General features: G+C 32.7%; 2 protein-coding genes across 3 annotated transcripts in view; one reads left to right on the top strand and one right to left on the bottom strand.

Annotated features, from left to right (window-relative positions):
* The first annotated feature begins 298 nt into the window (after positions 1–298).
* LOC140447005 (ubiA prenyltransferase domain-containing protein 1 homolog) lies at positions 299–1,486 on the top strand. Its single transcript, XM_072539593.1, has one exon. The coding sequence runs from the start codon at positions 427–429 to the stop codon at positions 1,417–1,419; it is 993 nt and encodes a 330-aa protein (XP_072395694.1). The 5' UTR covers positions 299–426; the 3' UTR covers positions 1,420–1,486.
* Positions 1,487–9,502: 8,016 nt separating this feature from the next.
* Positions 9,503–24,238, bottom strand: part of Prx2 (Peroxiredoxin 2) — a 38,888-nt gene continuing 24,152 nt past the window's right edge. For both annotated transcript variants that reach the window (XM_072538387.1, XM_072538390.1), the window contains exons 2-4: positions 23,831–24,041; positions 17,585–17,779; positions 9,503–9,780 (exon numbers count right to left, since the gene is read on the bottom strand). In XM_072538387.1, coding sequence (XP_072394488.1) covers positions 9,587–9,780; positions 17,585–17,779; positions 23,831–24,035 — 594 coding nt within the window. In that variant the 5' untranslated portion in view covers positions 24,036–24,041 and the 3' untranslated portion in view covers positions 9,503–9,586. The remainder of the gene's footprint in view (positions 9,781–17,584; positions 17,780–23,830; positions 24,042–24,238) is intronic.

The raw sequence follows: 24,238 nt of genomic DNA, 5'->3' as shown, positions 1-24,238 counted from the left end.
TGTTATTATTTGTCCCAACTGTCACATGAAATCTTATTTATATTGAAGTTTTTTAACAATTGTTTCACATTTTAGACTGTTATCGTTAATATTTAATTAAAATATTCTCGTCTAAGACACATTCTGAAAACTATTTTATAGCTACTGCTAATAAGTGTCGTAAAATTTAAATTTGGCGCATTCGCATTTCCGGATATGTCCGCCATCAGAGGCCACTTTTTTGGTCGCCTTTTCATAACGATTAGATTCCCTCTTTTGTCTTTTTGCTCGATGGCATTTGCCATGTATGATAGAATTTATGGATTGACAGTGACAGATGACAATATAGAAAGAATTAATGAAGGGCAAACTAGCTTTTCATTTTGATATTATGTTCAAAAATAAATTTATTTAGACAATCCATAAAATTAAGGCAACTTCGTAATTATGACAGAAACATTAGCAGCCGAAGAAAAAACTTTAATAAACAATGGACGAGCAGCTTCTAGTCCGGTACCAACTAAAAGAACATCTGGAGGACTGATGAAACTATCCAGTTATGTGTTAGCTCTTCGACCATGGTCACTTAGTGCAAGTTTAATTCCAACTCTATTAGGATCGACAATAGCTTACAAATATCCAGGGTCTTCGGATTTTAATTATATAACTCTATTTTTTACTATATTAACAATTATATCAGTGCATGGAGCTGGTAATGTAGTGAATACCTACTTTGACTATGTAAAAGGTATAGACAATCGAAAATCAGACGATAGAATTCTTGTAGATCATATATTGTCGAAAGATGAAGTTGTATCGTTGGGTGCTATCTTATATTTTGCAGGTTGTATTGGATTCATCATATTAGCAAACATATCTCCAGCAAAAATGGAACATTTAGCTTTAGTGTATTTTGGGGGTTTATCGTCAAGTTTTTTGTACACCGGGGGTATCGGTTTTAAATATATAGCTCTAGGAGATGTTTTGATCTTAATTATTTTTGGCCCTATATCAGTTTTATTTGCATTTATGTCACAAACAGGTCATGTCGAATGGGCTACCATTTATTATGCCTTACCTTTAGCTTTAAATACGGAGGCTATATTACATAGTAACAACACTAGAGACTCAGAGTCTGATAAAAAAGTAGGCATTGTTACTCTAGCTATAATTATAGGACATACAGCTTCTCATGTTTTATATGCATTTTTGTTATTTACACCTTACATTATGTTTATGGTCGCTTCGTTAAAATATTCTAAGTGGTTCATGCTACCTCTCGTCACTTTACCAGGGGCATTTAAAATTGAGAAGCAGTTCAGGTCAAAAGATATTCATAGCGTACCAAAAAAGACTGCAAAATTGAACTTATTTTTTGGGGTGCTCTACGTAGTGGCTTGTAGTATGGTTTCGACATTGCCATATGTTACTCAGAGATAGATCTTTATATTTACTTTTTATTTATATTATTTTTTTGTACCGTACTTAATAAAAACTTTTAACTCATTTTATAATTTAATTTTTTATAAACCTTTGATGTACTCATCCCGAATTAATAAGTTATTCCATTTTATACATTGTACTGTGAAACTAGGTTCTCATTTTATGTTTGGATGTTCAGAGGATTCTGAAGAGGAAAATAGAAATGGGTGGAAATAATTTTAGTAGTGTTAGAGCAGAATGAATCAAGGAAGCTATGTTGTATGAGTATAGTAAATGTAACAGGTATCATTCATTTTCTGTGTCTTCAATCTATTGAGGAATTTATTGGTTTATTAAATATTCACATTACCACAATATTTACGTTTATTTCAACATAAAAGAAGATATAAGAAACATGGTAGTGCATACTTGGAGGATGAAGGAGATGGACAGGTAAGACAAGTGAAATTCTTGAGCAAACTAGGGTTATAAAACCAGAATGATTTATGTTAAGAACAAATGTGTTAAAAAAATGGATGAATCTGCTAACAAGAGTTTAAGACAAAAATAATATAAATAACTGACACTAAAGAGATAGAATAAAATGATCAAGTAGGAAAAATCCTTTATAGATTATGAGAAAAGAAGGGGGAAAACCAGAAAAAAATCATTGATAACATTGAAGATAATGTGAGAAACTTGATGGAGAGTGAAAGCAGGAGAATTATAGGATTTTAAAGCCAGAATGATGATGAAAAGCTAGGAAAGATATACAGAGATCTTGATAATGAGATGATTTATGAAGAGATGCTAAAAGAAAATTAATTAATCAGCTAATAAGAAAAATAAAAGGTTAAGACAAAAAATATAATAAAATGGATAGCTTAATACTGAACAGATATGCTACAAGAAGACAGAGATAAAATGATCCAGTAAAAACACTGATAGACCCATTGGGCAGAGAAGAGGAAAACTCAGAAAAAAATTCAGTGATAATATGGAAGGAGATATCAGAAACATGGAATTAATTGCTTGGTGGAGGAAGGAGGAAGACTCAAGGAAAATTCTTAAGAAGGCTAGGGCCCACATAAAGTTATAAAACTAGAATGATGATAAAAAGTTAAGAAAGATATACAGAGAGCTTGATAATGACATTATTTATGAAGAAATATTCTAAAAGGAAAGTAATGAATTAGCTAACAAGAAAAACAGAAGACAAAGATAACACTATAATAAAATGAAGAATTTGACACTGAAAATATATTACAAAAAAAGACAGGCTGGATCCACAAACAAATTAAAAAACCGAATACTATGAAAATGATTTATTTTTAATCAGATAAAATTTATGATGAAATGTCCTAAAACAAGAATTTCTTAAAAACAGCATGAAGTAGCTAAAATCAAAATAATTGAAAAACTATGAGATTACACTGCAGACGAGATCCGAACCTACCTAGACAGAGTCTAATGGATATCACATATATCTCTGTAACCATTCACTTTGACGTAAGATGCTTTGTAATGCACTATATCTAGCTATCATAGTTTAAGAATATATATGGGCGGACTGACCAACCGCATAAAATTAAAGAAGCGATTTTTTTTAAATGGTTATTTAAATGAAACATAATAAATATGTCATCTATAATTAAAGAAATACAGAGATATACGCTAAAATGAATTGTGTAAAGACAATGAACAGCTAACAACTCAGACATAAATTCTAGCTTCACAAACAGATACAGCCCCAAAGTGAAACGAAGTAAATAATTCAAAAGTATATTATAGAATACACAAGAAGTGCTTAACCACCTCGAGGATAGGTGGTAGTTAATTTAATAAAAATATAAATTATATATATATATATATATATATATATATATATATATATATATATATATATATATATAATAGATAAGAGAAATCAAATCATAAAATGAAATCAAATATAAATCTTGCAGATACTAAATAGTTGACAGGAAATGAAGATGTGTAGCTGGTAGTCTATTAGTAGGTGCTATGGATGTAGGTGTTCCTGTGATTAGGCCGAACTGTGCGGATCCATGGTTGCCAGTTGCCTCATTAATATTTAGGGGAAAAATGTATTATATTTCATCTGATTTTTCTTGACCATCGTTCCTCTTCTGCACCACATTATCTTCGGGAACCTGGTTCTATTGCTGTTGGACACCTGCTACTTACATGTTGTCTTCAACATTTAACTATTATAGGCACTGATTAGATAGTCAATGAATCTATGTTTCTCTCTGGTCTTAACGAGTCTTTTGTGGCCTAGTGGTAGAACTTCCTCATTCTCTTCACAGCCACCTCCCTCAGTGGTGCCTCGATCTCATCAGGTTCTTCCACTTGGTTTTTGCAGTGGAATTTCATATTGACCCAGCATACATCACCGCTCTTACATAGACCAGGTATAACTGAATCTTCTTGGCCTGAAAAGAGGGCTGGTTTTAAAGACGTCTGTTGGATCAGTCTCTTCGGTGCTGGTGCATTTTCTCTTTATTTCTTGAGTGATTCTAATAAAGTTGAGATTTCTATCGAGGTGGACTGTTACGTATTTGACGACCTCTGTGACTTTGTTTCTGTTTCCTCTCTTGGTTAGTGAAGCGACTTGTTCAGTGAAAATGAAGAAGCGGGTCTGATACGTACTAGCAGAAACGAAGTATTGAATAACACAGGAATAAATATTTGAAGGAATACAGTGACGATCTAGAAGAGATGATTAAAATGAAAAAAGTACGTTTCATAAATGGCTAAACGGCATAACCCCAGGAACACGAGAAGAATATGTTACCCTTAGAAAACAGGTGAAGCAAAGAATAAAGCTCAAGAAGAACGAATAGTGGGAAAGACTGTGCAGAGACATAGACAACACAATTGGGTATAACAGATCAACGGAAGCATGGAAAAAAATATAAAAACATCAACGAAGTAAAAATATTATGCATATTCTAAAACTGTTTTCTTGTGGCATATATAAGTTAAATTCTATGGTTACATGAGAATAAGCCACAATTGCTTGTAATGACAATAGATACATTTTAATTAAAACATTTGTTTTGCCTAAAACTAAAATTTAGTTGACATTACAGTCCCACATTGCGGCTTATTCCCATATAAACATAGTATTTATATTATACAGATAATTACATCAAACGAGTGGACAAAACATTACACAAAATGATTGCAGGAGAATAGACCAGAGTATATCTTACAAGACCCTGTGACAACAATAACAGATGAACCCGAAATCATACAGGAATATATAGCTAAATCACTAAAGAAAACCAAAAATAACAGAGCACTAGGACCAGGGAACATAAAAACGAAACTGCTAAAATACGGAGGCGCAAGAATCGTATCATTTATACGAGTTTTGTTCAATAAAATCGAAGCAGAAGAGGAGATTCCAGAGGAGTGGAATCTATCATACATGTCCTCCAATTTTCAAAAATGGTGACAAAAAGTCACCAAAATAACTACACAGGGATCAGTGTAATGCCTTCAATAGCAAGAATCTTTTCCAGTAATAAAAGAAAAAATAGAACAACACATGGGCCATTATGGCGAAGAACCAGCCAGATCGTGTCTAGATAGTAGATTCATCATGAGACAAGTGATAAAAAAAACAAAGAGAAAAATATTAAAACATGACCTTTATCGACAAAGAAAGCATATAATTTTTTTACCTAAAACTTAAATGTTTTAGGTAAAATGTAATTGTCATTACAATAAATTTCGGCTTATTCACATATAAACATAGTAATTATGTTATACAGGTAATTACATTAAAGGAGTGGACAAAACATTACACAAACATTTTTGCAGGGAAAAATGTTTTTGTTCAATAAAATCGAAGCCGGCGAGAAGATTCTTCTCCTTGTTATTGCGCCGTCTCCTTTCGAAGGTTGGCGATCCAAATGGCAATTGTAGCTTCGGAAACTGCTGCACGAAAGATTTCTGTGGATGAACGCCAAACCATCTCCTCAGGTCTTTCAGCCACGAGTTCTGGCATCTTTCAACTGATCTTTTGTCCTGCCCTTTCCTTCCAATATGATTTGGAGTAATTCATATCTTTCACCATTGGTAACTTTTTGTATCCATAAAATTCTCAGCACCCATCTGTATATATACATTTCAAAAGCATCTATTCTTTTTTTTGTCCATTGTCCAACTTTTACTGCCATACAGCAAAACAGAAAAAACGTAACATTTGATCATTCGAATTCTGAGCTCTAGACATCTAGTAGTTGAACAATTTACTAACATATTACAAAAGGCAGCTTGGCAGTCAACACTAACTAGACCGTTGGAAACCAAACAGCAACACCTGTCTAATGAAATCAAAGAAAAAAAAATGCAGAAAAGCGAGAATTAAGGAAAACATTGCATAGAACACCCGCACCCCAAGATAAAACTGAATTGAACCAAGCTACCACCCAATTAAAAATTCTTACAAATAATCATAAGGATAATAGTATTCATTATTATCTCAAAAATTCATCAGCAACGGAAATCACCGAGTACTCACTTTGGAAGGCAACAGGGAAATTAAATAAATCTCAATTAATCAACTCTTTTATTCAAATAGATAATGAAAGATGGGCTAGGAGCAACAAAGAACAAGCCGAAGCGTTTGCCATTCACCTGGTGAATGTTTTCCAGCCAACAACCGTGACATAACAAAGGAGACCCAAACGTTTTTAGAATCACCGTATCAACTTGACCTATCCTTGGAAACATTCACTACCGAACAAATTCACAAGGTGCAATCAGACTTCCCTAAAAAGTCTCCTGGATACCGCCAAAATTCTCAAAGAAGTCTTCAAAAAAGGAATTCTGTACTTTACACAGTTTGGATTCAGACAACAACATGTCATCACTGAGGAAATAATCTGTAATTTTATTCATGAAGCTCTTTTATAGAAAGGAAATATTGTTTAGCAGCTTTTTGGATATTTCTCAAGCCTTTAATAGTTTGGCACACTGGTCTACAATACAAAGTTAGAGAAGACAATACGATCAGTACATAAGTCTAAATCCAAACAAAGCAGGGGTTCCACAGAGTAGTGTTCTGGGATATGTTCTCTACCTGATGTTTACAGCCTACGAGCAACAGTATCATCACAGCAACGTACGCAGACAACCAAGCAATTTTCGCTTCACACTCAAACCTCAACGTTGCTTCCCAGGTTCCCAGCTACTACAGGCCAATCTTTACAAAATACAAATTTGGCTAGAACAGTGGAGAATAAAAGTAAACGCGAGCAAGTCAATCCCGGTAACATTCACTAATAGTAAAAACACATGCCACCAGTCTTTAAATAACCAAGAGTTACAACAAAAAGATCATGTTAAATACCTGGGTACACATCTCGACAGGCGGTTAACATGGAAGAAGCATATATTCATGAAAAGAAAACAACTGGGCCTTAAGCTTAACAGACTTTACTGGTTATTAGGTAAAAGATCACAACTAGGTCTACATAACAAGGTATTAGTTTATAAATTAGTCATAAAGCCAGTATGAAGTTATGGGATCCAGCGTCCACGTCTAATATAGATATCTTTCGAGAGGTTTCAATCAAAAGTCCTACGCGTCATTACAAATGCACCATGGTATGTACCTAATCAGTTCATTACGCATGACCATCAAGTCAAGACTTCACAAATTGCTCCCAAAAATATGCCCTGCGGATTGAAAACCATCCTAACAATCCTGCAACGAACCTTATTAGGCTGAGGCCACTACTAAATCAAAGATTAAAGCGACACACTCCCAGCGATTTTTCAACAAGATCTCAAAATTGAGTTATTTTTATATTTTTGTATAGATCCCAAATTTGCCAATAATTTTTGTAAAAATTAAAGACAGAGACAATTTGCATGTCGCTTGTAAAATAATTACACAATTTATTACTTATTGTAATATTACATATTGTAAATAAACGAAAAAAATTGTGTGCGAGTTATCAGTGCTAAAAGAAATTAAAAAAATATAGCACCAAATATAATATTCACACTATAAAAATACAGAACTTTGGAGTTAAATAAAGAGCACCGAAATTATGAAAAATGTTTATTAAGAAACATACAAAAATAAAAACAAATTCGAGGTAGCTGAAATCTTAAATGTATAATCATTCATCAATGGCACATATCTTCACTTCCTTTATACATTCCTGTTCCAACACTACACTTTTCTACGTTTATGGGTAGATTCTTCTTCGCTGGTTTTATTAGTTTCGTCACGATTCTTTCTTTTCGATTCGGTGTCTCCAGATCCCCACACCTACAAACACAGAAATGACAAATAAAAGAAAAATAAGGAAAAAATATTCATATAAAAACGTGTCTTGGAACGTGTCTAGGTAAATTAGGGTCATGGAAGTTTTAAATTTTAGCCAAAAAATAACGGAAAAGGCAGAAAGTCTTCTACTGAGAAGAAATAAGTCTTCTATTAACAATCCGTAATAGGTTTTATTGAGGTTGAAAAAGGATAATAGGCTACCGGTTTCGCCATTTACAAACTTTTACAGCATCTTTAGGCCCTCAAGAAACCAACGCTAAAAAAAATAGTGTATATTTAAACAAACAATTATTTGGGTAGTACAGAGGACTTAATTAAGACTTTTCATGTTCATTCATTCTCTTTTTTCAACTTACATTGTGAGTAGAAGACTTTTCCCTAACATTCATGAATATGTACACCAGCAACCCTTTCATCATTTACGTATGACGTTTCAAACACTTTACGTATGACGTTTTAAACACACTCACACACCAGAGTGACAAGTGGAAAAGAATTTACACGTGAAAGACGAAAGAATCTGCCTTTAAAAAAATTTTACCAGGCCCAACCTCTGCTTGAATTGAAGTTGTTCAATTTGTATGACTATAATATAACCTCTGGCAGTTGATATATTGGTTAGAATAGAAAGACACTAAACAATCTTCATAATATGTTGACTCATGAACGTAACACTATATAATGCATTATATGATAACAACGTGATAGATTTATTACCCAGCTCACATCAACGATCAATACAATAACAATTTACGGAGTGGCAGCTTAAGCTCATTACAACGCCTTTACGAGTTACTTTTTGTCTTTTCTGTCCATTTTGCAAGTTACACGTTTATAAATATATATTGTTCTTTTAATTTCGATAAATTTCTCGAGTCAAATGGAATCAAAATTATCTTTAGCACCTGCCAAAAATTTCCTTGTTTTCTTCAGATACGAAAAAACAAAATTTCCATCGAACAGTGTTTATGAAAATTCTTGTGCAGATTTAACTGTTTAACATACGCCAAACTAGCAGAAGAAATAAATAACGAATCTACGAACATCAACTCAACAATATCTTTCTAAGGATCGTAAAAGTACTGAAATTTCCAGAACTCCGGTTTCCATTTGTTGCCTCAAGCGATTTTGAACCAAAAAATGCCTCGATTATAGTAAATTCCAGATATATATCGTTAGTCGACAGTTAATATTGATTTGAAAGAAATGCCACCTTTAGCCCGAAACAAACACATTTTTGATTCCGTTAATCAACTTATTTTCTTTTATATAAAAAAAAAATAATAGAAAGAAGAGCAATATCCGTGACATGTTTTTATCGTAAAATATTTTAACTTTACTAATATGCACATGGCGGCCAGCCAATTTAGTGATAAAATTACTCACGTGCAATAAATAATCGGTAATTGCAAACGGTTATCTTTGCAAAGGCAAGACTTTCGACGGACGATATACAGCTTAAGTCGAATTCTCAACATTAGACACATAGGAACCCCTCCCCGATCACCACAAAGGCCCACCCATCAACCCCTTTTGTGTTCAACAGTCCAGGCGCCAATCACAGAGCCTATTTTTCCATATAAAGGCGATAACTCATCTGATACTAAGCAGTAGTCCTTGTGGAGTGGACAAGTTACTAGCAAAACTGAAATGTGTAAACAAAGAAAAGTGCTAAAATTATTTTTGTCTTTACCTCCCTTTTTCGAACATTATCACCGATAAAACCCCCCAGGATCAGAATAAAAGGTTTTGGCACAAAACGAGGTAAAATATTTCACCAATATTACGGTTTATTTAAAAAAAATAATACATGAATTATACTTCCTAATACATCGAAAAATAAAGTAAGGGAATTTAGTGGTTTACTGTTGAGAAGTAGTCTTTGCTGCCAGTGGGGTCGGGTTTCATGGTTTTCTGGCCAGGTTTCCATCCTACTGGGCATACTTCGCCGTGTTCGTCGGTGAACTGGAAGGCTTGCACTAAACGAAGGGTTTCGTCGATGGATCGGCCGACTGGTAAGTCGTTGATGGTGATTTGTCTCAAGTCACCTGAAAAAATCGTCACGTTTTAATGAATAATCACATATTAGTAGATATATAACACAAAACATGTTAATCCTATTCTAAAAAATGTTTCGATGTAATATTACTTGACTAGATATTTATAAGGACAACTGGTAATGCAGATCTTATATACTAGTAATGGAGATACCCAATTCATTACTAATATATAAAGTCCAGATTTCTAAGCATAATGCTTATGGTAAGTAATAAAAGCAGGAGTATTTTCTTTTTAAATATGAACGAAATATGCAAAAATAATTTGACACCACTTTTTTATACTTTTTTTGTTTTTTTTTTTTTTAATTGTATGCCTTTGTTGAATATTTCTGCTTATTTGGTACGTTTTTATATATTTTATAATGTTATCGTTTTCGCATTTGACATAATATTTATGTGATTGTATTCTTCAAAATATAGCCTATAAAAACCTGTCAAAAAATATTAGTTATGTCGTCATTTTTGTTAATCTTTATTTGTCAATATTTTCGCTCATCTATGCACATATATTTAGATACTTCTGGGATTCCCCTGGGATAGTAGATTCGTAGATTGTTTAGTCTTTAGTTTTAGTTATTTATTGTTGCTTTTCATATACGCATTGTAGCGGTATTATTTGTGTTAAATACTTGTGAATTAAATTAAAATACCAAAGCCAAAACCCACCGTAACTGAAAATTATTCATAGCCATAGAGTTCTTAATAATGCGAACAATTTTAGTTGAGTTTACTGCTTAAAAAAATCCTATAAATATGTGTTCGTGTTTTTAAAGAAATACAGGGTGTTACATTTTTATGTTTATTTGGTTTATTGGCAAAAAATATTTGAAATAATGTCGATATTTTGATGGAAATTGGTATTTGAGTGTATTTTGACATGCAAAATTTGAATATGCCTTAGTATTGGATTAGTTGTAGAGGGTGCCACCTACATCTCTTTTTTACTTTTTGTAGAACCATAAATTTGTACTTACGTGGATTTCATTTTTAATTCAGAAAATATTATTTTGTTGTAGAAAAAGTATACGTTATAGAACAACCGTTCTCATTTAAAGAAAAAAAAAATAAATATACTTGTAACATACTGTATCTCTGTAACGAAGCATCTCCGAATACATATTTATTGCATTTTTTTAAAGCAACAAAACTGAACAGAAAACACCCTGAATTGATTCTCTCAGGTACTTTGAAGGGGCATATTACATTGATGTTATTATTGATTACAGATACAACGCGACAAAAAATACAATATAGTACAACATATTTACATCAAGAATTCCTAAAAAGGTTGTAGCATAATAATTTCTTTTAAAATGCAAGTGTACAAATTATATAGTACGCCCCTGGGCAATATATAAATTTTGGTGTTCTTTATTTACTGTTCAAACTCCCCAAGAAAAAATTCGGCGATGAAATTAAATATGATTATTTTATTTATTCATACGTGTTAGTTTTGAACTGGAAATGTTTAAAGGTTATTTAGCGAGATAGTCAAAAGTGGTTTAAAACAGGAATTTTGGGTTGTTTGGTTTCGAGAGCGGTGGAGAAGTAAGACGCAAAACTGGCGCAGCCGATATTGAGGTCGGGGGGAATTCAACATTCAAGTCAGGTTGAAATGGGTAACTAGAGTATGCAGACGTTTTAGCGTATCGGTAAAGACACCGGCAAAAATTTGTCGAAAATAGTGAAATATACTCTATGTAATATGTCAGTTTAGAAAAGAGTCATCACTATTTCTAATTTTTTAAGTACCTAAAGGATTTGTGTTGCCTGCAACAATTTCGAAAGATAACCACATGTTGCCGTTGTGTCCAGTTTTATATATCCCTCACAATTTGGAGATGAATTTATTCGTGTGGCAGGGAGTTTAAATTCTAGTTCCCAACCTTAGAAATTTAAAGTTATACAGTGAAAATCGAGGTAACTTTTTGTTTTGTTTTAAATTTCAAAGTAAAGACAGACATATTTTTTAATAATTATAAATTGCTTTCATTATTTAAAAAGATAATTTTTTATTTGCAATAAATTATTTCTGCCACATGTTTATAGTCCAGTAACTATTTTTTGTAAGTTTTGTAGAATCTTCCGAGTTTGTAAACGGATGACATGTAAGTTTTCTTTGTTATTTTTGGTATAAATCTTTGTAACTATTAATATAGTATTTTGTACCATGTAATATCTGTAACTGTTTGTAGTTCTTTATTTTAGGAAAGAAGAGCCTTTTATCCAGCAAGATTAGGATTCTTCGAAGCGGCGTCCGTATTTCAAATAGCTAGAGGTCTTTCTTGTTGTTTCTATTTGCCCATTTGTCCAGGAGATTTATGTAAGTACCCTCTTTTTGTTTCATTTTGTAGTTGCCCCAATCCGACCCCTTGCCATTCACTTATCTACGACCAAGCTCTCCTAATAAGCTTTGAGTGCCGTTCGCACAGTATCGTTTATTTTGCTTGCCCTATCTCCACCCCAGTAGTTTCTGTCCCCAGTTTTCGAAACCCCTATAATTATACCCTATGTGGTAGCCAAAATATTTCGTTACAAGGTTTACAAATCAAATTCGGGATATAGCGAACAGCAGATATTTAATTTTGATATATGCAGTACAATGGAGGACTCTAATATTTCACTAAATGAATTGTAAATTGAAAGTTTTAAATTATTTTTGGAAAAGTACTGTCAAAGACATGTGCCGGATGAAAGTACTCTGCGAAAAACATATGTTAATTGTGTTTACAAGGAAACCATACAAAAAGAAAAAACACTAGTGGAGAACAATTATATCTGGTTTGCTTTGGACGAGACTACAGATATTTGTGGAAGGTACGTCGCTAATTTAATCATAGGGGTACTTCACGAAGAAATCTTAACGAAGGGCTATTTAGTGTACTCAAAGAAACTGGAAGCAACAGATAACAATACAGTTTCAATGTTCGTAAATCAAGCCTTAACAAATTTTTATCTTTCCGAGGCTGTGCCCACCAGTAAGATAGTATTAATGCTTTCCAACGCTGCACCATATATGATCAAAACAGCATCAAACCTTTATCCAAACCTAATTCACCTTACCTGTATAGCACAAGGCCGAAATCGCGTTCTTGATAAAAAAATTGCTTAAAGCTCCTTAAAGAGTGCCACTTTTTAAAAAAATTCCCTAACACTCCATTACCACCTGAACCAGTGTTAACTCGGTGGAGTACATTGTTAGATGCAGCTTTATACTTATACGCCGAATATATTGAGAATTTTAAAAGCTTCGTATTGAGACTTCAAGATACTGCTAGCAAATCGATAAAAGATTGGCAGGATATTTTTAGGTGAAACATAATTACAAAACTATCTTGCTTATCAAAACAACTTTTGTTTTGTGAGTGAAACAATAAAATATTTGGAGAAACGGCAAATTTCATTAGTTGGGTCGGTCCAAAAAATCAACAGTTTTGAAAAAAGATGAAAGGTATCCCTGGAAAAATTGGTCAGATGGTATTAACAAAATTCAAAGATGTATTAACAAAAAACAAGGATTTCAAAAGATGGAGATTTAATTAATCAAGGATTTAATTTTAAATGGAGAACACCAAAAAAACAAAATTTGTTTAATTTACTAATGTGTGTATTTTGAGAACGATTTCCGAAGTGGAAATTGAAACGTCAATAAACGTACTTTAACCTTTAATTATTGTGGCTTATTCCCATTTAAATAGTAATTACCTTGAAGATATAAATATGGATCCGACAGTAGCGGCAAAGTATAAGTATACATCGAAAATCAGTGGGTATTTTATGCTTTCAACAAAAATAATATTACCTATATTTCCGTTTATCGTAAGATGTGTTGGTAAAAATATGGTTAAAGCATTTTTGTTTCAGTTATCTATTTTTTTGTTTATTCTATTTTATTTTTAAATTTATAATAGGTACTTACTAGTTCTTAAGCGAAGCTTAAAAATTATTATATAATATATTTTAGGCTAATTTTCGTAAAAAAATGGTTTGTTGAAATTTATATGCGTGTGTTCATGCTTTTTTGTATAATAAAATACTTTTTTTTTTCATAAAATCGTTGTTTTTAGAGCTTTTTGCGTTTATTTATGCTTTTAAATCAGAACTCTACTAATATATATCTTTCAGGTATAAGTAGGTATGGGTTGCAAGGTACTAGACAGAACATCTGTGATCAGAAGACCTGTGATCCAAATGTCAACTTCAATGGAAGCTGCTAGAAATCTAACGAGGCTCAGGTGATTTAGTATTGACAGAATAACCCTATTGCAGATGTATTTTGTATGATGCATGGCTAAATAACCCCAAAGTGCGAGGAATCTCCGGAATAGCTACCAATATAGACGTCAACTGCAAACAGCTTCTTAAAACGCACAAACTTTGTTCTTCGAGCAGAAACTACTAGAAAAAAAAACTGAAAAAGATTAAACGGTAAGTCTCATGTCTTAGAGAGGTCAGAAGAAGAGAGAAAAACCAAAAGGTCCTACAGTGAGGACATAAGTTCTGCTACAAAGGACAAGCTGTCCTTTCAGAAGCCCTATTAGGGTTTCATTGTCCACAAAACATAAAATACAATAAATGTATAGATACCGGATACAAGATCACACGTACTTTCAACAGTTGGTAGCAACCAAATTGTTGACGCTACATCTGTCAAATTGGCTGGCATTTCGTCAGTCTGTGTTGTCAAATCACCATGGATGGATATAGCGTACAACTACTCGCCATAATCGTCCTACCGAGAAGAGTATTCGCACTAAGGTGAATCCAAGGCAGTCGATTTCACATCGCTTACAAAAGCTCGGCCTTTCACATATCATAATTTCAGACGATTATCAACTTCTTTTGACCTGAATTCGATAATATGGACACCAACGACATGTGGTTTCAACAGGACTCTTTATTTCTGTACGAGAGATTTGAGGTCATCTCACGTGGAGATGATGTGAACTGGACACCTTTAAACCCTTGTTGATTTTTTTAAGTCGCAGCAGCTCTCAAAAGTCAACATAATGCATGCCATCGGTGAAATTTAGCTTGATTTATGCGCAAGAGTGCTGGAGAATTAAACATTGCGATGTTGAATGAAATATAGTATATCAAAAACGGTACAGTTGTCACAAAATACTCAATTAATGCACTCAATATGCCAAAAAAAATTTGTCCTAAAAAGGCTGGAAAAGAAGCAAAACTGTGTGAAAACACAAATACCCTATTCAGAGAACGAAGAGAAGTACGGAAAAACTTTAAAATATTTATTAGATTTCAAAGGCAGTTAGTTCGAAAAGGAATGACAACATAAAATGTGCCACCAAAATGATTTAAGAAATCGGATAAAAGGGAAAAATTTCTTAAAACCGTTTTGAAATAGATTTTAATCGTTTGTAGTCGATTATAAACCTCACATGTTTGTTATTTTTATTTAAATAATTATTTTATTTCAATTTCTTTTGATTTTATTCATCTATTAACTTTATCTTTTATTTTACTATTTTTAATCTAAAAATAGTTAGCGCTCCAAAGTAAATTATCTTATTTGTAGATTTTTCCTTTGAATTTTAGTTGGTAACAAATAACTTACAAATATTAATAAACACTATCATTTTTTTCTTAAAATCTCGCCAATTTTGACATATTTAATTTTGATTTTCATATTTAAAAATGTAATTTTTTACAAAAATGTAACTATTTACTATGTATTTTTTTAATATTACACACTTTTGTAATATTTTTTTTTCTGAGTTTTTATGGTAGGTATTTTGTAGTGGTGTTTAAATGAACTGTTTTCTGTTTTGTCAACTTAACCAATTTTTTTTGGGTAGCTTTCTTTAATTACTTTGTTTTAATTATTTATTATTATGTTAAAAATTAAAATTTTTTATATTTAACCAAGATTTAATTTAACCCAAGAGAAGATTTTATTTTATCATGTTTTCTTATGATATAGGTACTTTTCCCTTAGCGCAATCGTTTAACCTTCTTCTAATTTACCTAAAATGTACTTCTGTGTACTCAAAAGTATATTTATGTACATTGATTGCATTTATTTCTTACTTATTCTTTATAGCTCGCAAATTTGTCCCATTTATCTTGAATTTTAATTTCTATTGGTATATAATACTTAGATCAACGTAAAAAACTTGACAATTTTCATTTCTTTCATTGTGTGCTTTTATTCTTATTCTTGTCACATGGTCGACCATTGGGAATAATAATACTGCAGTAGGTGGCCGCTGCTATAGAAACTCAACATATCCTTGGAGTTTAATACCAATATCAACAACTGGAACTAGCAAACAACAATTATTTCATTCTTCAATCCTGTCTAACTATTTGAAAACAACATCCGACGCCATAAGTATCATTTCAATTTTTTTTGTAAAGCTGTAGGCAAGATCAGCTCTGATTTTAATTTAATGTTAAAATTTTTATTTTTTTTTATTTATAATCAATATGATTAAAGAGCCGCCTGGAATCGTTTTCGGAGTAGATTATTGGTGAATACCAATGTGGCTTCAGACCAAAGAGGTCAACTATAGACCAAATACATATGTTAAGAGGTATACATGAAAAATATGTTGAATATAACATACCTATTTACAACTTGTATATCGATTTCAAACAGGCGTTTGATGGAGTAGATCGACAAAAGATGTTAAAGCAACTATCTATGTTAGGGATACCCAATAAGTTGGTTAAACTTATACGAATGACTCTGGAGGGTTCCAAAGCTATGGTGAGAATAGATGGAGATATGAAGCAGGCCTTTGATATTGAAAATGGAGTTAGACAAGGGGATGCCTTATCAACAACACTTTTTAATCTAACTTTAGAAGCTGTTGTTAGAAAACTGAATATAAACGGCTGTATTAATACAAGATCTATGCAAATATGCGCATATGCGGATGATGTTGCCATAATAAGCCGCAACAAAAGGGTATTAAGCGAAAAAGTTATAGAACTGAAACGAGAAGCTTCTACGTTTGGTCTATATATAAATGAAAGCAAAACAAAATATATGGAGTGCATAAAATCGAATGAACATGAGAATCTGAAGGTAGACAACCATACCTACAAATATGCCTCCACTTTTCCCTACCTAGGCTCAATAATAAATGACAACAACATCAGTCAAGAAATACAAGCACGGATTCTTAGCGGTAATAAGTGCTTTTATGCATACAAAGACTTAATGAAAAGTAAGTTACTGAATCGTGAGTCTAAGCTGAGAATCTACAAAACAGTAATTAGACCAGTGGTCACATATGGGTGTGAAACGTGGACCCTCTCAACCACTGATAAAAATCAACTGAGAATATTTGAGCGCAAAATACTAAGGAAGATATTTGGACCAACCCAATGCAGCGATAGTTCGTGGAGAATTAAAATGAACCACGAGCTGGATGAACTAATGCAGAGCGCAGATATTGTCAGATTTGTAAAGTCACAAAGACTAAACTGGCTTGGTCACCTAGAAAGAATGCCAGATAATGGAGCTGTAAAAGTAGTCCAGAGATGGAAGCTCCAAGGAAACAGAACAAGAGGAAGGCCCCGTAAAAGATGGATAGACGACGTAGAGAGGGATCTTAAAACCATGAACATCAGGCAGTGGCGAAGGAAAGTATCCGACAGGGCAGAATGGAAGAACATTGTTAAGCAGGCCAAGACTCACAAAAGGTTGTAGCGCCATTAGAAGAAGAAGAAGAAGATGATTAAAGAAAACCAAAGAAAAAATTCGTATATACAATCTACCTAAACTAAACAATTTATTTATTATTAATGTAAAATGTTTTACCTTTTCCGTCGATGATGAAAAGTCCTCTAAATGGAATTCCAGTTGCTTCGTCCAATACTCCATAGGCTTTGGAAATGGCTCCGGATTTGTCGGAAAGTAAAGGAATGGCCATCTCGCCCAAACCGCCTTGTTTCCTTGGAGTGTTGATCCATGCCAAGTGAGAGAACTGGCTGTCCGTTGAGCAAGCAACTACAGCTATTGGAATAAACATAAAAAATTAAGATCTCTGGATGGTTCAGTACGGCAAGATATTGTTAATTTTTGTACAAGGTGTTTTATTGTGATAAAATCCGTAATACTGTTGTGAGGCAGGAGCCATTACGCAAACTAGAACAGGTATATACAAAAACAGGTTTAATCCGATACCGAGAAAATATTTTCTTGTTTCAACCAGCATTTTACGGTGATTTTTTTTGGCTTGAACTTTATACTGTAACATTGCAGTGTCAAACGCCCTTTAGGACACCCTTTTATGAAAGAATACCATCTTTTTAGCAAAATCTCTCCCAAACTTTACTTTTGTAAGCGTTAATAGGTAAATATTTCAAACATTAAATAAAAAAAAATTTTCGGCCCTATCTGGGTTAAAAAAGAAGTATATAAAATAGCAGCATTTTGTGAACTAATACAAATTTTTACATCTCTTTTTGTTGTGTGTGGTTTCAACATCATTTTTCATCGGCACACGGCGTTGTTATTTTATCATAATCACGCCATTGTATCTAAGTGTATAAACGATTTAAAACATAATAGATTTGTTCAATAACTATACATATTTGATGGTATAGAAAATATATACATATTTCATTATAGTGTATAGAAAATCATAGTGTATATATATCATGTATAGAAAATAAATCGATGTATACTTTAGCCAGATAAAAGTTAGTTTCACTGACCTTAACGTGACTTATAGAAAATATAAAAATGAGGTAACCATTAGCACACAGCTGATAAGCAGTGAACTATTCACCAAATCAATTTTAGTGATTTATTTTTAGAATTAAATAGAAAAACTTTTTATCTGGTAATTTGTTTTATAGTGTTGGTTTGACCACAATGTGTGAGCTAACAGAAATTCACAAATACGATTGTGATTGTGTATAATGTGGATTGTGACATGTGACGTAATATTATAAGCAATAAAAGACAGTGGGTAACTGCGAAAAATATAATTATTTATTTATAGTGCACCGGTTATAAGACTGTAACTCCCGAAAGTCTGCCGCGAAAAGAATTTTTCTCGATAAATAACGGCGAAAAAAATTATTTTCATCTAGGTACTCGCAATGATTATAACTTGTACAATATTACTTTTAGATTGCTGTCGGCGAAAAACCTTTTTTTCATCTGCGAACGAGCGAAGAATATATTTATTAAACATTTTGAGCAGTCACAGAATCAGAAGTGATTTCGCCATTCTTCGTCACTCATCGAAGAATTCTGTTCGCCTTTCTGTTAATTAAAAAAGTTTGCATTTTGTGACTGGCTGTAGAGATGTGTAGTTCACCATCGAAATAGTTCAAATGAACGATTCTTTCAACTGAACTAATTGATGTATACTAGTTCATTAATTTTCATAGAACTAGTTCACTGCGAATGATTTGCATTATAAATTGTGTCTCAACTTTTAAAGAAGAAAATAATGAATGAATGAGATCATACATTTATTATTTTGAGAATGGGATAGACTGACTAATTTAAAAAAAGAAGTGTCGATTAGCCTCAGATAACAGATCATAATTCTTATGAACGTGACAATAACATAAACAGTCTTATCTTAATATCATAATGGTTCGGATCTTATTGCCCATGCATTGGCTTGAACGTTGACATGCTGTGTTGTTTCTCGTATTGTAATTTTGAAATAACAATTTTAAGTTGTGGTTAAAATGATTGATGCATCTACATAAAATATAATTTTATGTAAAAGTGAGAATGAATATGTGGTATTTAATGTTCCTAGAAAATTCAGTGATTTTTTTTGTAAGGTTCTTTTAGAAATAACCTAATATAGATACCTATGAGTTTAAATATACGTAAATATAAAAATAAATTATACGTGAACTATATTTATATTTAAAACGGTTAATAAAAAACAAATCTTAATAATTTTTTGCAAATAACAAAAATGTTATTTGCAAAACATTTGAGAAATAAATTTAAAACATTTGAGAAATAAATTTAAAACATTTAAACCTAAACATACAATCGAAAGAAATGGTTCCGATCCCGAATTGCCCGAACTACTTGTACGCTAGTGAAAGAGTGAAAGACTGACTGAAAACCGAAGAAAACGCGCGGCCGGCGCCGAGCTTGTGTGATGATAAGACGAGACATCTGGCAACCAGTTATGTTAGGGTTGGATTTCGATTTCGGTCCTACAAATAGTTCTTTCGCGAACTAGTTCACTGAACTAGTTCATTTTGTGAAATAGTTCTCTTGAACTAGTTCGTCTAAAAGAACTAATAAGCACACCTCTAACTGGCTGTATGCATACTTTAATTGTAATAATAGTTTTCGTGGACGCAGAAACAAAAATAATTTAGTTTACCGCCTCCCTTTGTATAGTTATTCTTTCCCCCTTGCAGTATGACAAGTTATACTGCAGGGAGTTAGAAATAATATCTTTTTTCATCGTCAGAGTTATTTTTTTCGCCGCGCATTATTAGGAATTGTAGTCTTCGAGGAAGAAGAAAGAAAGAAAAAATCTTGGCTACGAAACATCAGAGATTGGACCCACACAAGAGGAAATGAATTAATTCATCAAGCCCAGAACAGAGAGAAATTTGCCATATTGATCGCCAACCTCAACAGAGAAGGCACTTAGGAGGAGGAGTCTTCGAGGACATAAAATTAGATTATGTTCGCTGTTACTCATCGATAAGAAATTTTTCCGTCGGAAGTTTTTCAGTAATACCTAAGTGTTAGTTGACACACAAACAAAAATGGTTAATAATTTTACTGGCATTCGGGTAATTCTCTTTACTGACGCTTTATTAAGGATTAATACTTTTCCCTGGCATAAAATTACAAATAATATTCTTCGCCACATTTATTAAAAATTATACTCTTCTCTACGTTTTTTTTAGTTCTACTCTTAGTAGAAACCAGCACTATAACAAAAAGGAAAATGTTCACAAACAAAACGAAAACAATGATAACTTAGAGAAGATAGAAGACAGTAATAATTTTAGGAAGTTGTTGCTTCTTTTCTTTTTTTCTCGTTTTTTATATGTTAGTGAAGATAATGTAATTCGAAAATCGAAGTAAAAACATAGTAATAGTAGTTGTGATAGCGAATAGAGAACCGGCGGGAAAACTTGTCTTTTGACGCTTTCGCGAGGGTACAGAAACTACAGGAACTAGAACGCATGGAAATTAACAATGGATAGTGACGAGAACGAATATGATACGGATAATAGCCAAAAAAAAGGCAGAGGGATGAAAGTGGAAAAATTTAAAGGAAAATAAAATGGATCTAACACTAAAAATGTTACAAAATCTGACTGAGAATGTAACAAAATTAACTACAGATGTCCAAGAAATAAAAGATGAACAGAAGCAGTATAGACAGGAGTTTAAAGAACTAAGAAAGGAAAACGAAGATATAAAAACGAAAAAAAAGGAACTGAAACGGTAAAAGGGCGAAATGGAGGAGAGGATGGATAAAATGGAAACAGAAAAGAGAAGAAATATGGACTCAAGCAAAAGAGTAGTGAAATTAGAGAACGAAGGAATTAATCTGGTAATAACTGGTTTTCATCTAGATTCGGAAGATAACAAAATATTAAAAAATGGAGTGACCAAATTCTTCCAATATAAACTGAAAGTGGAGGACAAAATTAAAAAAATAAATAAAATAGGACCTCAAATGGCCATAATAGAGATTGAAAATTTTGAAAAAAATTTAAAAATACTCAAAAACAGAAAATAAATCAAAGATAAACAAATATATATCAACGGTGAATTGAATAAGAGTGATAGGGAAATCCAGATGAAAATTAGACAAGAAGCAAACAATTTTAGATCTGCAGGTAAATGAGTAAAAACAGCATACAGGAAACTATAGTAGACGAGACGGTATGGAAGTGGAGTCATAAAGATCATAACTTATGGAAATGGAGAAAGACAAAACAATGATTAACATCTAAAATATCAAAATTTATATCAAAAAACATTTAAAAAAACTAGCAAAAAACATAGGGCTCATACAACGGAAACGAATTTGATAAAGAATAGGGACAAGATTAAATTTGATGATGACAACAAGGAAAACACAACAGAAGATAACATAACGTCAAAAAATCAGGGAACAGAAAAATTACAAAGAAAGCAAAAAAATATACAAAAAATAACAACGTGGAATATTAAGACGATATTAAACACTGAAAATATGAGAGAGGTAGCAAGAGAGTAAAAAAAAAATGCAGAATAAACATCGTTGAGACACAAGAAGTAAGATGGGAAAAAGAAGGGAAAATCACAAAAGACGAATACAGTGGAGATGACAAACAAGACAAGAATGGTCACAGTGCAGATGTGTACGAAAATTTTTGCGGGATACTCCAGCATACTAAGTCACCTAGAGCTCAATCCTTTTGATACCGTAGGTATCTGGGATGAGTGAATTTTCCCCTTAAAGCGAGTGTGAGCCGTATGGCTAAATCTGGATGGGAGACATTAATAATGCAAACGCACAACTTGGAAAAAAAGGATACTTGAAAGGTCTGGTCCGAAATGGAAAAGAATTCTACACTAGAAAACAAACGACAATGGCCACAGAATCTGTCAACTCGCAGCAACACTAAATATGATTTTCCTATCGACAAAATTTGAGCATCCAGGAAAACATTAGGTAACCTGGAGACATCCATCTGGCAGTGAAAATAAAATCGACCAAGTGCTAGCAACCAAAGAGTTAGATCTGACAGAAGAGCAAACGCGGACACGGACCACTTTCCGGTAATAATAAAAATGAACGCGCTCAGATGGAAAAAAGATATCAAGCTAAAACGGAAATAAGAGAAAAATTTGAACAGATAAATGAAAATATATCCAACCTTATGAGTCAACCCACAAACATAAACGAAAGATAGCAAGAATTAAAAAACAAAATAAATAAAACAACAAATGAACTTATAGGAAAGAAAAAACAACAAAAAAAATAAAGACTGGTACTATCAAAACTGCGAAACAGAGAGAACACTAAAAAACTCAGCCAGAATAACATGGATCAACAACCCGTCAGAACAAAGCAGGGAAGATTACAAAATAGAGAAAAAAAATGACTGGATTAATAAAAAAAAAATAAAAAGAAGAAAAATGACTGGTTAAATGAAAAGCTAGAGGATATTGAAAAATACAGTAAAAATCATAAAATAAAACAATTTGAAAAGATTAGCAGAATATGGGAAGAATATTACGAAAAGATACTATTCACTACAAAGGAAACACACTACGATGAAGAAGTACGACCAATAATACAAGATACGAAGCAGCAATTCCCACAGAACAAGTACAAAAAGAAATTAAAAATCTCCGAAACGGAAAAGCAGCAGGAGAAGATAAAATAGCAGAGGAATTAATAAAATACGGTTGAAGAGAAAGAAATAATACACAAAGAAATAAAGGCAAAAAACATATGGAATGAATAGAAATCTGCTGAGAAGCAAGACTCTAAGTAAGAGAACAAAGATTAACCTATGTAAGACCTGACGTTATATATGGAATGGAAACAACGACGATTAACAAGAAAGAGGAAGATAGCCTTCTAAAATTTGAAAGAAAAATAATGAGAACGATACTGGGTTCCAATGTAACAAGAGAGGGGGAAAGAAGAATGAAAACAAATGTCGAAATTGAAGAATAATTAAAGGGAGAAAATATAGTCAGACATATACAGAGACGCCCACGCTTAGATATGCTGAGAAAGATAACTAACTGGACACCACTATGGCTCAGGTGTAGAGGAAGGCCTAGAAGAAGATGGCTGAATGATGTAGATAATATAAGAACAATGAATGTTAAAGACTGGAAAGTTCAAGAGTCACAACAGCAGCAAAGGCACATAGCAAGCTATAAATGACATAGAGGAATAATCCACCTCACCCAAGAATAGGATTTTGAACACCATGGTGTTAGCTATAATCCCTAGGGATTGTAACGGTTAAATACTGAATGAATGAATGAAGATAATGTACGATTAAAAACATCTCATCATTTGTATAACATAATTTGACCTACCTGTATTGATTTTCTTGAATTCTTCAAAGCGATCGGAGAAAGCAATGATCTCAGTGGGACAAACGAAGGTGAAATCCAATGGATAGAAGAATAACACTACATACTGTCCTTTGTAGTCTTCCAAGGAAATGTCCTTGAACATGCCATTGACGACGGCGGTTCCTTTGAAGACTGGAGCTGGTTTTTGAAGTGATGGGACAGGCATTTTTAGCTGTAAAGAGAAAAAATAACATGGTGAACATAATAAATTTATTGTTAATTAAACTAGCATACGGAAAGTACAGAAACTGGTAAGGATTTTCTGCGGGTAATAATCAAATGTAACCAACAAATAATATCTGTTGGTCTATTTTTAACATCAATACGTCAAATACGAGGCAAACCCATCGAGTTTCTTACAATGTTTTA

The sequence above is a fragment of the Diabrotica undecimpunctata genome, chromosome 7 (assembly GCF_040954645.1).
Source record: "Diabrotica undecimpunctata isolate CICGRU chromosome 7, icDiaUnde3, whole genome shotgun sequence".
In the NCBI taxonomy this organism is placed as follows: Eukaryota; Metazoa; Arthropoda; class Insecta; order Coleoptera; family Chrysomelidae; genus Diabrotica; species Diabrotica undecimpunctata.
This window is presented reverse-complemented; position numbering and strand designations above follow the sequence as displayed.